Below are 16355 nucleotides of genomic sequence, written 5' to 3'. Positions count from 1 at the left end.
TAAATGTTACTACTTGTTTCGGAATGTTCAGAGAACATTCAAAAGTAACGTTCCAATAATGTTTAATAGAAAATAGTCAGAAAAAAAAAACTTGTTTTCCATTTGAATTAAGTTTCTTTTTTCTGACCCCACTGACAGATATTTGTTCTTGTTTTAAGCTCAAACTCACTTCATTTTCATACATTTTTCAATAATATCTTCAGTCATTTTTCTTCTCTTATTGATTTAAGAATGTTTAGATATTTGTACTGGAAAACAAGACAGAAATACTGAGGAAGAACATCATTTTTTCACACACAGTCCATGAGTTCAGCACTTTTATAGCTCTCATGGAGCTTTTTGGTCTCTATATAAGTCCTAAATATCTCATTTTGTGTCCAGAAGGTCTAATGAGGATATTTGGTTTAAAGAACAGACTCATTCCTCACTGATTTTCAACAACTTTCCCTTTTTTCATCTCTAAATCTCACACACGTGAACACCGTGGACAGAACGGACGGACGTCTAGCTGTAAAACAGGATAACAAACCCAGACAATAATAATCCTTCACGGACTCAGAATATCTTGTGAGGATGAAGATCAAACTCTTTGTGCGTCTCTGGGACGTCCTGGGGTTTATCCGCTCTCTCTCTCTCTCTCGGCTTTGTGTAATTAATGAGTTTCTGATTTATGCACATAACTAATAACAAACAGCATCATAAATAAAAAGCAGCTCTAATGAAGCTTCTCATAATTACCTGAATGCGAGTCATAACGAGCTGGAAAAACGCATCAGAAAACTCTGGAATTATGAAATATGAAAGATGCCCTCAGCCCTGAGCCGTCTTTAGCTTTATAATGTTGTTTATGATGACACTTGATTAAAACCGACTGCTCCATAAACCGACTTCCACAGCCGAGAGACAGCGGGATGATTTCACTGGTAAGAGCAACAAACACGCTGGAGAAAATAACAGGCGCTCATATTTCTGCAGCAGTGATTTGGCAGCTGCTTATAAACACCAAACTAATTCTGTTTCAGCGATTCTGCTTCAACAGCACAGATGACACAAATAAACATGTTACCACTGCTACATCAGATCATTCCCTGTTAAATATCGTCAGATCCTCTGAGACCGCGGGAATAATGTCCAACACTAATGTTTTCTGAGAAACGACAGCTTCGATGGAATAATTAAAGGAATAATTCACTCAAAATGAAGTCTGTCATCATTTACTCATCTGTGGTATTTTACTATCATTGAGATACTACTATAGTTTTTATTAATATTTTTAATTTGCTTTCATTTTTAGATCGCTAAAATTAATTAATGTAAATGTATATATTTTCCTTTGTAATTTTAGTTATTTTTACTTTTTTCATTTTTACTGTTTTTTTTTTAAATATGTTTATATAGTTTTAATCAATTTTTATTTCCCTTTTAGTTATTTTAATACAAGTTAAACTAAATGAAAATTAATTTGTACAACACACACACATACATATATATATATATATTTTTTATATTATATTTTGTATAAAAAATTGTACAAAAAATGAAGCTGTTTAATAAAATAAGTTAAGTCTGTTGCAACTATTAAATTACATTTAGTTTTAGTTATAGTTATTTTAATACAGTTAATTTCAATTTTTTTTTTTAATACAAGTAATACAAATGTTTAATTTAACAATAATAAACCTGGTTCATAGCATGATCGTCATGCAGGTCACAGAAAAAAAAAAAATATATATATATATATATATACATATATATATATATATATATATATATATATATTAAATTTTTTTTATATATATATTAAATTATATTATATTTTGTATTAAAAAAAATTATAAAAAATGATGTTTTTAAAATAAGTCTGTGGCAACTATTAAATTACATTTTTGTTTTAGTTATAGTTATAGTCATTTTAAAACAGTTAATTATTTTTTAATTCAAGTAATAAAAATGTTTAACAATAATAACCCTGGTTCATAGCATGATCTCCATGCAGGTCACAAAAAAATAAAAAAAAATTATATCCATCTATAAATGGGTCATTGACGAATAAGGGTTTTAAAAGTGTAAAAAAGCATAATGGAGATATAATTAATTTTAAAGTTTCATTAAGTGTTAACAATGAGATTATGTGGTTTTTATAATCAGTTATCACTGCTTTTGTCATTTTTTACAAGATGGACAAAATTTGTTACCAAAAAAGTCATTCGGTTTAACCAAATTTTCGGTTTTACCGAATGACACTTTTGGTTATACTGAATGACGATATTTTCAAACAATGCTAACAGGCTGATATCTAGCTAGCAAAAGGACAATCAAACATTTTATATTTAGTACAAGTTTTTTAAAATATTACAACATTTTCCATGTTTTATAGCGGTTGTACCGAATGACCTGATGTTTCGGGACATGCGTATGAGCAAGTGAAAACATGAATTTTTCAAATAGTTAAAAGAGAGTTAGTTACTTTGCTTCACGACCATGTGGTCCTTTGCAGGTGTCTGAATGATGTCACATCCTGTCACATGATATTGACCGCATGACTTGATCCAAAATGGTCCCTTTATATCTGTTACTCCGAATGACATCAATGAAATTCATTTTTCCGGACATTCTTTCTCATAACAAAGCAACGACTTCTACACATAATTTTAATACCATTTTGCACTATGTTGATATATGATGTTATAAAATCATGCCAGAATAAAAAAATATATACATTTATTACATTTTAAGATATTTTAATCACAAATGAAATGGCTGTATTGGCCTTTGGATGGTTAAACCGAATGACCTTTTGACACTTCAAAATCTTTATATGTAGCAAAATAAAATTAAAACCTTTTGGATTCAATAAAAGAGATCTAGTTGTACTACCTTACATACTTTGGATGTCATATCTTTGTTTTTTATTATTATTGGATTATTCAAACTGACACGTGACAACCTTCACATCGTTAACATCAAAATTGTCTTCACAAGCCATAACTGAATACTTTATGAACACAAATCAGAGCTGGAACAGAAGGCAAGATTTTCAGTGAATAACAACACAAAAGCAGAAGTACAGCTACTTTTAATAATAAAGACGACGGCACCTCAGAGATTCGGCTAAACATCTCCTCTTGCCATTAACTGAAGAAAGAAAGGTCTGGAACGACATGAGGGTGAGAAAATAATGACCGAATTTTCATCTGAGCCTGAAGTAACCCTCAAACGAAAAAACCCGAGCTGGAGTCGGCCAACGTGTGACGACGATATTGAGTTATCCGAGCGAGCCGCCTGAGAATTCATATCCACGGCCCAACATAACATCCATATGGAAGAGATTAGCATCTGTAAGCAGGTTTCTTTCGCTCCAGCACTAATTTTTAGAGGCTGTTTGAAGGATTTTCGGACACACAATCCTGGCGACTATGCAAACACTGAAATAACATTCACAGCTAATACGGTCACACACACACACACACACACATACACACACGGGCCAGACAGGACGACTGACAGATCAAGAGTCACTGATCAACTCCAGATGACCAATAAAAAAGGACACACACCTAAAAACACCTGAAGCAGGTCTGAGATCAGGTTCAGCCCGTCCACGGCCGGGTAATAACAAGCGTTTAGACGCAGATAGAGACGTCGCGTGTAAACGGATCCAGACGTGAGGATGGCAAATGATCCGAGAGGAGCCGTCTCAGGTTACGGGTCAGAAATCAGACAAATTTAAGCGGTTAAACCTGACGGACTTCACTGAATGGAAACGTGAGAATGGCATAGAAAAATAATTTGCTAAGCAGAGGAGGAGATGTTAATGTGCGTCTATATATAATATTATATAATAAGCATATCATGATTTGAGTCACATGGCTGTCAGCTGTCACACACACACAAAGACGACACACGGAGACAACACACACGTTCACAAATACTCTCGGCCGTCCCGCTGAGACACACTAACGGCTCGAAGGACCAGCTGAAGAGGAGAGTTCATATTAGGGCTGAACGAATCATCAAAATAGAATATGACTTTTAATGGAATAAACGTCTGCGCTGCGTGTTTCAGAGTGAAGCACAGCACCGATCCGCCGCGTCTCCTTCATAGAAAATCTCCTGTGAGTTTGGGTTTTTATAATGAAAAGCGTTTATAAACCGTTTGCCGAAAAAACAGAAGCTTGAAGGGCTTCCTGTCGCTTTCCGCCAAAATAAAAGCTTGATGGTTTAATGTTTGATAAATAAAGAAATTATGACATAAATACTAGTATTGCAATTTTTCGTTGGTCTATAAAATGAAAATATTATTATTAATTAAATAGGTAATTATTATATCAAATATTAAAACTTACTTTAATATTTTGATTTAATTGTTTATATTGTATGTATTGTATGTATGTTTATATATATATATATATATATATATATATATATAAATCACAATTGCAATTTGATTTTTTTTATCTTTTAACCAAAGTTCAAATAAAAAAGTGTGCATTAATTCAATAAAAAATAATATTATATTATATTATATTATTTAATATAATATATTACAATAAATTGAACAACAACTTCAATTAAAACATATAAATATTAGATGAAAATTAAACTTAAAAACTTAGAAAATTAAAAATAAAAGTACTAAAACTGTAATTAATTAAAATTGTATAGAAATATTTAAAAAATAATAATAATAAAAAAGACAAAGCACGTAACAAAACTATGTATATATCAATGTTGGAAACTGTTGTGCTGCTTCATATTTTTTTATAATCTGTGACACTTTTTTCAGGATTCATTGATGAATAAAGAGTTAAAAAAATAGAACAGCATTTATTTAAAATAGATTTTTTTTGTAACAATATACACTAGCGTTCAAAAGTTATGTTTTTCTTTCTTTTTTTGAAAGAAATTAATACTTTTATTCAGCAAGGATGTGTTAAATTGATAAAAAGTGATAGTAAAGACTTATATTGTTAGAAAAGATCTCTATTTTGAATAAATGCTGTTCTTTTTAACGTTTTATTCATCAATGAATCCTGAAAAAAGTATATTAGCATATTATAGCATATTAGAAAGCATATTAGAATGATTTCTGAAGGATCATGTGACACTGAAGACTGGAGTAATGATGCTGAAAATTCAGCTTTGATCACAGAAATAAATTACACTTTAAAGTATATTAAAATAGAAAACAATTACTTTAAACTGTAATAATATTTCACAATATTACAGTTTTTTCTGTAGTTTTGATCAAATAAATGCAGCCTTGATGAGCAGAAGAGACTTCTTTCAAAAACATTAAAAATAGTAATGTGTCCAAACTTTTGACCGGTAGGACTTGGTATGGTGTTAATGAAGCTTTGACGCAGGATGGTGTGACCCTGAACTCAAATCAGACTCAATCGAGTGCGTTTGCTCACAATGTCACTTCCTGCAGCCTGACCCACAATCAGCACAGCAAACACACCCATAAATCACTGTCAGCCATCAGTGTAACACACACACACACACTCTCACACTGAGACAGACAGACAGGCCGCGAGAGAAAGACAGAAAGCGTACGGGAGACACAGTCATGCTGATTCTGTAAAACTGCAGCTCAAAACACACGCAGCTGTTTTCAATTATGCAGCGAAACACACAAACACATGCGGCTGCCGCTGCTGCCCTGCGCTATTTGCATACAACCACGTTTCTCCGACTCTTTAAAGTCGGACTGTTACAGCAAACATCCGTTTCTACGTGCGAAAAACAAACCCGTTCATTTCTCACGTTATAGATTAGCTGCCATTAGTTAAGTCAACCATTACTAGTCCTAGTGCTCATAGTGATGTGATGCAGAATTGCAATTTGAATGTTAAGTAGCATTAGAATTAACTGAAATTCATAAAAGCTGCATTAATCAAGACAAACTATAAATGCTGAGACAATAAAGCCTTGTTTTGAAAGTTTTGAAAATGTTTAAAAAGCATTTTAAGTGTTATAGAAAGGGCCAGTGTAGAAGAACACTTCATTTCCCAGAATGCATTAGACGTGAGAGTCATTCCAACTCAAATTCCTGTGGATTGCGGCCAATTAAATTCACAATTCCAACTCATGAACTAAAAGAGACAATTCTTAAATTCTGGACTTTGCTCAAACAAGTCCCCCCCAATAATTGGAAATGGCCAAATTGTCCCCCCCGATATTTGATATTTCTTAATGCTGCTCTCCATTACGCACCGCTCTGTTTGGTGTCAGAATGACAGACATTTACATTTTTAAGCTGGTCTGCCTCAGCTGTCAAACAGCGCTCGTCAATGTCAAAATGATGGCCAATCAGATCAAAGAAGGCGGGGCTTACTGTTCACAGAAGACGAGTGTGAATTTCAGCGAGACACTTTTAGTTTTTACTAGGGCTGGGTAAAAAATATCGATTTCTCGATTTTAATCGATTCTCATTTTTACGAACCGATATCGATTCTTAAATCCCAAGAATCGATTAGTCTAGTCTGTTTTCAGTTGATGAACATGCAGCGCCTCCCATCCAATAAATCGCAATAATCTTTGTGCTTTGTTACTTTTGATATGAAGCAAAGTCTCAGATTTCAAATGACGTCCATCTTATTATGAGATTCAAAAAATAAATACCGTTTTGGCGCTGTTTAATGTGGCGTGACAGATCGCTTTAGCGCCTCAGTTAAAGAGAAGCGGCAGCATGAGCGCATGTGAACATCCTCTCCTCCGCTTTAATACCAGTTACAGCGCGAAATAAACATGAATGAACATCTGAAGGTATGTTAAAATATAAAGTACAACTTACCGAAATCCGTATCATGTCTCGTGTAATAGCTCAATCAGTGTTTCAACCTCGGAAAGACGTCAATAAAAGAGCTTGTAAACAATGTCACATAACGTCACATTTACCTCAGAAAAACATATTCAGTGACCATAAACTCATTAGTCAGCTAGAAAAGTGAACTCTAGAAAGCAGCATTCTGATAAATATAGCTATGCACCATTACATATCATTATTTAATGCATGTTTGAATAAATCAGTTATGACAGCCGCGATTAAAATGTTTATTTAAAAAAAAAAAAACCCGAATTGGAGTAGAAATATGATTATGTAATTCTACACTTTATTTATAATAAAAACATCATTGAGTGTAATTTAAGTGTTTGTATATAAATAAGTTAATTTACCTTCAATATTGTTATAGTACCAACTGACTTAACGTGTAGTTTACAGCATTAGTTGAGATTTTTTTTCCTCTAGAAAATTTGCCATGTACTGAATCGAAAGCATGTGAATAGTAATCGAATCGAATCGTGAAAATTGTGTCAATACCCAGCCCTAGTTTTTACAGTGAAAGCGTGCGTGTGTGGTAAGATAAAAGTAGCTAAACATTTAATATTTGACAACTGTTTTACAATGGATATGTTTAACCACCCAGAGTAACATAAAGTGATCAAACTACTCAACTTTTTAATGGAATTACTCCATTTTGAATTGAAAATATGCTATAATTTAGCTAAATGATGTAATTCATAACGAATGTGACGAGAAAAGAGACATTTTTTACACATATTCAACATACAAACAAGAGTAAAAGTGTGCATATTTTTAAATAAAATAGGCTATTATTTAAGTTTAAATGGATTACTTCACAACTATAGGCTATTGAACTACTTTTGCCTTTCTTATTTCTTCTTTGTTCCCTTAAATCCCTTTATTCCTTTAAATCCTTTAATTAATTACCCCCCCACCACAAAAAACAAACAAACAAACAAACAAAAAAACTTTGGTCCCCCCAATGTTCAAGACATGGTCACGCATGTGCAACAAAAGACCGCCTCTGCAGAAGATCAACGCCCACTTCTACATCATTGCCTCTTTAGCCCCGCCCACCGATTCACGCATGTCATGAAGTAGTAAATACAAGACGGATGCAAACACAGGATTACTCCAGCAACAAAACCTTAGAGACGCCTCTGAGGATTACAAGACATTTTGAAGTGCCAAGCTGTGGAAAAAGCTGTGGTTCTTTCAAGAACTGTTCACTGAAAACCTCTTTGAGGAACCAAAAATGGATCTTCAATGGCATCACTTTATTTTTAAGAGTGTAATAAGTTTATACTCCCTCATACTTTGTGCATTATGTTTCAGTAATTTATGTTTTTACTATAAACCGAGACATTCAGAATGATGGGTTATCGATTAGCCTAATACGAATTAAAAAAGGAGATTAAAACCATAAAGACGTGACCAACTCCAAAATCCTGCCCTCAAAATACACCCATCAATCGATTCACAGACAGAGAGCATTTGTGATTGGCTGATTCACAGAGACACAAGTGTGATGCTACACACGACCTGCTCAGGTAGTGACGTACACACACAGAGAGAGACACTGAGCCAAGAGAGAGACAGTTTAGAGAGGAATGTGGACACATTTATCTGTCCAAACCCTCATCCTCCCACTGGTGAAAGAGAAAAGAGAGAAAGGGAGTAAAAAGGAAGAGGAGAGAGACGGTAATCAGCCTTAAATCAGTCATATGAGAGAAACCACACACGCATCAGCAGCAGCAGACAGACATGAGAGCAAGACATTGAAACTTTCTGCATTTTTACATTTATAAAAAACGATATTTTTATACCATTTTTAGAAATGAGGACGTCATTTGACCACAAAATATGGTTACGTAGGCACACACACACACATCTACTCAGAGTTTGAGCAGTTCCAATGTCACAACGCCCACATCTGCTTGCTTTATCACTGTTGCACAGCATGATCTTCAGTTCTGTGCGGGACACTTTCACACAACCTCAGATGAGTTATTTCAGCACACCGTAAGCTGACACAAACGATGACACCCCCCTCGCAAAACAAAGCAAAGAAAACCAAACAGTTTTGGCTTTAATTACGCTCACTCCTTCTCTCAGAACGGAGAGCAACGCCTCTCGGGAAGCTATTTTCAAAACTTTAACACGAAGCACATTTCATCACAGCGAGCCGAGGTCCACAGAACAAGGAAAAAAGTCCAATTTATAAACGCGAATCATCAAGCCTGTAATAATATAACATTTTTTGGTTCCAGTTGAAATTTCCAAAACACACACATATATAGAATCACATTTGTTTTTCATTTGAGCAGAGGCCTGCGCACACAAACCCACAAGCCCAGTGTAGAATTTCATCTGGTTCCTGCAGCCGAGAGTTTAACTCTATCCCTCGAGGGAGAGTTTAGCGGGAGCAATGCAGATGCGTCGCAATGTACCAACTCAACGTGCAGATTAAGTTTCACTTTTAGAGATTTCACCTCTTTCCTGCTTACTCTACTCAGACCCCTCTGAAAGGAAATTTCTATTCACTGAGTCTTAGAGGGTCAGCTGAATTTAATGGTCACTTATTGCCTGTTCAGGCAAAGCTGGTGGCACAAAGCAGGGTCTCACGGACCACCCTGCTCTGACATCGCCTGGGGCGTTCAAACCCCGGCTAATTCCCTCGCTCACTCAGTGGGGGACAGGTATCTGAGACCCACACGCGGATCCCCACCACTCATTTCCCTTTTAGCCGCTTTGCCTGCCTTTTCTTTGGCCAGAAAACGATTACAATAAGAAAGAAACAAACAATTCCATCCCGCAGATTGGAGTTATTAATATCTGCAATCACACTGTCTGGGCGTCTGATTTGTTAAATTTGTCGTTGCTGATAAGAGAGATTAGTCCTCTCACAGCAGGAACTCAGAGCAGCACATTTTACCCAGGGTTCCCCTCTCTCCACCAGAGCACAGTGAGCACTCCACTCTGAGATTAAGGCCTGTGCTCTCTCTGAGCTGAAACAATACAGCAAGCCTGCCAAAAAACAAAGCCCACATTCTCAAGTGCAAAGCAATTTATACTTAATACAACCCAGATCGTCTAAAAAAGAACATGGAGGAACTTTAGCAATGCACGTACGGTTATTCAGCCCCCCTTCAATTTGGATATTCTCGCTCAGGTTTTTCCACCACATTCACACAAATGACTTCAGCACATGTTTCAGAATAGACTTCCTTTCACACAATATGCAAGAACCATCAAAATCACTGACACCTACAAAAAAATAAAAAACATTGGTTACTCACCTCGGCGTGCTGCGTTCTGGGCTGGCTGGCGTCAGCTTCGATGGCGTACACGTCCAGCAAGTAGAGGTCCGAGCCTTGCTCCCTGTCCAGTTCTGCAGCTGTTTGGATCACCCCAGTGTGGCGGCCGATGGTGAAAAGCCGGCCTGCGGCCTTCCCTCCACTGCGGACTGAAACAATAAAAAACTCCACCTTGGTGCCAGTGCCACGAGGACTGGAGGCATCCAGAGAGATGACGTTGGTTCCGGGCGGCTGGCCCTCCTTCAGAATGGTGATGTATTTGGGTTGGGAGAAGACCGGGCCATCCGCACCCTGAAGAATGATGGTTAGTTCCGTCCGTGAGGTCTTGCGGTCCGTGCCGTGGTCCGTAGCGGACACGGTCAGACTGTAGATGAGTTTTGAGGGAACGAGCTGAGACGCTAGTCTGATATCTCCACTGTAGCGATCCATGATAAACGTGTCCGAATCTCCTCTCACAAGCTCATACTCCACCTCCCCGTTCGCACCCTCATCCGGGTCAAAGGCCACTACGGTTGTCAGAATGGAGCCAATCACAATGTTAGATTCTGCCACTAGAGCGTTCTGGGAGATAAACGTGGGCACGTTGTCATTCTGGTCCGTCACCCATATGGTGACGTTTTTCAGAGCGAAACGGCGGAACTCGGCCGGTACGGCCTGGTCGGTTGCTTTGATGGTCAGCTCAAAAAGGTTAGAGAACTCTCTGTCGATCTCTTTGTTCGTGTAGATCACTCCAGATGCAGGGTCAATGCGGAAATGACCACCCCTGGGTGTCTGCTGGACCACGGAGTACTCGAGCTGGCCGTTGATGTCAGCGTCCGTGTCGTGAGCTGTTATAGTCATGACGGAGGTTGAGAGCGGGAGGTTTTCGGGGATGGACTTAAAAATGTCACCTGGTGTAAAAACAGGAGGGTTGTCATTGAAATCTCTCACATGAATGATGACCGGAATGGAGGAAGACCTGGACGGCCTCCCGCTGTCTTTGGCTGTTACGTTGAGTTTGTACATCGACTGCGTCTCATAATCCAGTTTTTTGACCAGGAAGATGCTGCCAGTGTTGGGACTGATGCTGAATGTGCCGTGGTTGTTTGTGGCAGAAATGCTGTATGTGATGTCAGCGTTGGAACCCGAGTCAGAGTCTGTGGCGGTTACGGAGGCGACCAGCTCTCCAATCCGCATGTTCTCAAGCACATCCACTGTGAGGGTGGATTTGGGAAATGACGGAGAGTTATCGTTATCATCCAGAATGCTGATGCTGAGCACACAAGTGGATGACAGAGGCACAACCCCAGAGTCCTCTGCTATAATTTTGAGGGAGTAAAAGGGTGTCGACTCGTAGTCTAGCTTTCCCACTAGAGTAACCTGACCAGAACTGCTGTCAATGCCGAAATGTTTCTCCTCATTTCCCTCCACAATGTCATAGCGAACAAGGCCGTTTTTATTTTCGTCTACGTCTGAGGCAGAGACTCGGAGCAGTTGCGTCATGTTCTGGGCGGATTCAGAGATAGAGGCCTGGTAAATGTCTTTGGTGAACTTTGGTGGGTTGTCGTTGATGTCCTGTATGTACACTTGAACTTTGGCCTGGTCTTTGAGAGGCTTGGGAAGGCCCTGATCGGAAGACATGACTGTGAAACTGAACACTGCAGCCCCTCTCTGTCTCATGAGAGATTCACGGTCGAACTGTAGCGTACTGGTCAACACGCCTGTCATGGCGTTCAGCTCGAAATTTGGCTGTGGCGTTTCAAAGGAGTAACGGACCTCGCTATTCGGCCCGAAGTCTTTATCTTCAGCAAAAACCTGCCCGACGAGAGAGCCTCGCTCCTGCTCTTCCTCGAAGTGAAACACATAATTTGTGCTGTTGAAAAGTGGACGATTGTCGTTGACATCGTCGAGGAGAACCGTCACATTAACGCTGGCACTCAGAGGCTCAACAGCTCTGTCTTTGGCCACCACTAACAAACTGTACCGATCTTGTACTTCTCTATCCAAGTCTGCCTTAATGTACAACTGTCCATCAGGGAAGATCCCAAAAACGTCATTTGTGTTACCGTTAGTGATGTCATACACAATTTCCCCATTGAGTCCCGAGTCTTTATCGCTGGCCTCCACCTTAAAAAAACGACTATTCACCGGCTCGGATTCCAAGATGGTGACCTCGTAGGAGAGCTGGTCGAACACCGGTGCATTGTCGTTGACGTCATACACGCTGATGGTGAGAATAAAGCTGGATGTGCGCTGAGGGACACCGAGGTCAGAGGCCATGACCTCCACCTGGTAGGAGCTGGTGGTGACCTCTAGTGGGCCAGCGAGAGTGATCAATCCATGCCTCTCGTGGATGTGAAACAGGCCTTTGGGGTTCTGTTTGAGGCTGTACACGATCATGCCATTGGTGCCCTCATCTGGATCCGAAGCTTTAGCCTGGAATATTTGGAGACCGGTGGCCCAGTTCTCCACTGCGCTGACATGCTCAACAGCGTGAATGAAATGAGGGGCGTTATCGTTCAAATCTTTCACTGTGATATTAACTAACGCTTCCCCCGTAACCTCCCCACTCCTGGCGATCACCCTGAGCTGGTAAAATGCCTGCTCTTCCCTGTCTATCAGTCCCGCAGCCGTGATCTGCCCCGTGCCGCCTTTGATAGCAAACAGACCGCGCTGATCCCCCGAAGCGATCAAATAAGTGATATTTGTGTTCAGATCTACTGTGGTGGCTGACACAGTGCCAATAATGGTATCAATGGCCACATTCTCAAAAATAACAAAGCTGTACTCTTTCTGACTGAATACGGGCGGGTTATCCTGCGTGTCTACGACAGTGACGGTGACTATAGCCTGCGTGTGCGAGCGCAACCCACCTCCATCTGTCGCGGAGACCTGCAGCTGATAGGCGGTTTTCTCCTCTCGATCCAGTGGCACTAGAGTTGTGATTTTACCTGAGTTGCTGTTGATGTGAAACTTGTAAGAGTCACCGGCAGTGATGGCATATTTTACAGTGCCGTTGCGGCCCAGGTCCGGGTCGGAAGCTGTTACAATAGTCACAAATGAGCCAGAGGGCTCGTTTTCTTTGATATTGGCAAAATACTGCACGGGGTAAAACACTGGGCTGTTATCATTGACGTCTTTCAGTGTGATATTGACTTTGCAGTTGGAGGAAAGGGGGGGCGTGCCTGCGTCTGTGGCTTTTATGTGCAGCAGATAGCAGCTCTCCTCTTCTCTGTCTAACTCTGTGGCTGTACTCAACCGGCCCGATGCTGCATCTAATCTGAACTGATTCTGAACGCTCACAGGGGTTTCCGGGTCAAACGAGAACCGGACCGTGCCGTTGGCCCCGAGATCTGAATCCGTGGCGGACAGCACCACAAGCTCGGAGCCGGCAGGGGAATGCTCGACTAAGGAAACGTGATACGTGCTTTGCGTGAAAGTGGGCACCTGGTCGTTAACGTCGGTGATATTCACTATCAATTTGGTGTAGGAGATTTTCGGCTGCAGGCCCTGGTCTTTGGCACTGATATTCAGCACTATTTGAGATGCTGTTTCCCTATCGAGCTCTGCTGCACTGGTAACCAAACCGCTGTTCTCACTGATGGCAAACCAGCCCAAACTGTTTCCAGACACCAGTGAGTAGCGGAGATTGGCGTTCTGCCCGGAGTCTCCATCTGTGGCTGAGACCCCTTTAATGTAGCTGCCTTTAGGAATGTCCTCGCTGATGTCTACTCTATACACAGCTTCCTGAAATATGGGCGGATGGTCATTAATATCATTCACAAATATAACCAGACTGGCAAAAGACGAGCGAGCTACGGGCCTGCCGTTATCTGATACTGAAACAGTGAGGTTGTAGGAGGAGATTCGCTCTCTGTCTAACACGCTGGCTACTTTGATTAGACTCAGATTTGGGACGGGCGAAGTGTGGACTTCAAAGTGTCTCTGTTCGTTTCCGCCAAGTATAGAAACCGAAATATTACCGTTAGCTGTGGACGAGTCCGAATCAGAAACGGTCAATAATGCTACGACCGTGCCCACCTGGGCGTTCTCATCCACCGAAGCGAATTTGGAAGTAGTAGGGAAGTAGCGAAATTTAACTACGGGGTCATTGTCATTCACATCAAGCAATTTGATTGTGGCTTCTGACCTGCCTGAGAGAGAGGGAATGCCATTATCTACTGCATGGATAGTGAGGGAATACTCTTTCCGGGTCTCATAATCTAACCCCTCCTTTATAATAACAGTCCCAGCTTTGGGGTCTATCTGAAATGGAGTTCCTTCATCTAAAAAATATGTTATATCAGCATTTGCACCCTCATCCAGATCTGTGGCTGTTATGTGCAGAACACTGGAGCCAATGGCAGCGTCCTCAAACACGCTGGTCTGGTACTGGTCCTGGTCAAAGGCAGGTGGGTTGTCATTTATATCCTGAATAGTGACGTTTACCTGCAGGTAGCCAAACTTTTTGGGTTCTCCTTTATCTTCCACTTGGATTAGGAGCTGATAGAAGGGGGTGATTTCTCTGTCCAGCCCTCCTGTGGACACCAGATGCAGAAACGCGCCCTCGCCGCTTGGGTTAACGGTGATGTCCAGGCGAAACTTCCGCTGCTCGTTCCCGCTGACGATTCGGTACGTGGTGTGATCCACTCCGTTGCTCCCGATGTCCGCGTCCGTCGCCGTGTCCAGAATCACCTGCCGCCCGCTGCTCGCGTCCTCTTTGAACGACACCACGATCGACGCGTCAGGAAACACGGGCGCGTTGTCATTAATATCCAGAACCACGATGCGCACCTCGGTGGGGTAAGTGGGCTGACTGGACAAAACCACCACATTGATGATGTTACTGGGCAAAACTTCTCGGTCGATCACGGAGGACGTGTAGATGACGCCCGTCGTGGCGTTGATGGAAAAAAGTTTGTGGTGTTCGCTGAATCTGTACGTGAACGTGGGTTTGGTCTCGATGGTGCCCACATAGGTGCCCACCGGCTGCTCTTCCAGAACCTCAAACTCCTGCCTAACTTGACTGGATAAAGAATAACGCGATAAAGTCCATAAAATGAATAAAATGAGATGCAAAGTGTCCATAGATCTACCTGAAAGCGCCATGATCGCAGATCCAGTCAGGGTTTTTCCGAGCCTGATACATTCACCTCAGATTTGCAACATTGTATCCAAAAAAGTGACGAACAAAATGTATCCAAATCCACGTTTGCGGTTCTAAACAAACTTGAGGTAAAGTTCCGCTGAAGTGTTCTAGTTCCACAGGTATATCCTTTTACGGTTGGAAAAGGGGTTCAATCGCAGTAAAATCCAGAATTCTCCCAGCAAAACTCAACGCGTTCCTCTCATGATGATGATGATGATGATGATGGAGTTTCCATTGTGAGGAAAGGAAAAGTTCGCTGTCAGTAAATCCTCAGATTTTGGCCACACAGAGAATTTTTCCTGAAGGAAATAAAGGAGCTCTAATATTATCCTTGTGATTCTGATACGGGATGTCCCGCGGAATAACGGTGACCAAACTTCACTTTACTGCCCTGACAGAGAACAAAAGCCCGAGTTGAGAAAACGCCCGCCCTCCTGTCCTGCTATTGGCTTTCTGTGTGAGAGCCCGCCCCTCTCTGGCTCCGCTTTCTATTGTAAAGTCATCGACTGCGGCGCTGATTGGATGAGGAGGACGTCAATCATCGCGTAGACTGAATATTACGAGAGTTGCGCTCCAGGTATTGAATGTACCGTTATGTGCCTACAATAACACCAACCCGTTACCTAACTTCTCCACGAGTGTTTTGAATACATTTATATATTTTTTAGCAAATGCTTGTAAATGTTGCATTTAGTTTATTTGATCACAATGATAATTTTTTAATAACTTTATATTTTAAGACCGTTTTGGATGCAGATTTTAATTATTCATACTGAGTTGCACGCTTTGAATCCCTGCAGTTTCTCATGCTCGGATGGGAAGTGAGTTCGATTAGTTTATTAAGTTTCAAATACAAGCAGAAGCAACAGTTTATCACTGAAATGTCCCTGCAGCTAATGCAGATTCTCGAGTATGTGGCGCCATCTAGCGGTCATATAAAGTAGTTTAAATGAGGCCAAATCGAGTATCATAGGCTGTTGCAGAGGTCAAAATAGGTTCCGTTTATTAATTGCTTAAATAAAGCTTCCCATTCTCATCTGTGTTCACTGGAAATGAAATGCTCATGTCCAGCAGCAGACTGTAAAGCTGATTATCTGCC

The 16355-nt window shown here is 40.6% G+C and overlaps 1 protein-coding gene across 1 annotated transcript in view; it reads right to left on the bottom strand.

Moving 5' to 3' along the window:
• LOC127494195 (protocadherin Fat 4) overlaps positions 1-16042 on the bottom strand; it is a 93053-nt gene extending 77011 nt beyond the window's left edge. Inside the window, exon 1 of the mRNA XM_051859906.1 lies at positions 10111-16042. Coding sequence (XP_051715866.1) covers positions 10111-15216 — 5106 coding nt within the window. The 5' untranslated portion in view covers positions 15217-16042. The remainder of the gene's footprint in view (positions 1-10110) is intronic.
• Between the last annotated feature and the right edge of the window lie 313 nt (positions 16043-16355).

The sequence above is a fragment of the Ctenopharyngodon idella genome, chromosome 14 (assembly GCF_019924925.1).
Source record: "Ctenopharyngodon idella isolate HZGC_01 chromosome 14, HZGC01, whole genome shotgun sequence".
NCBI lineage: Eukaryota > Metazoa > Chordata > Actinopteri > Cypriniformes > Xenocyprididae > Ctenopharyngodon > Ctenopharyngodon idella.
Note: the sequence above shows the minus strand (reverse complement) of the source record. Positions and strands in the feature narration are given on the sequence as shown.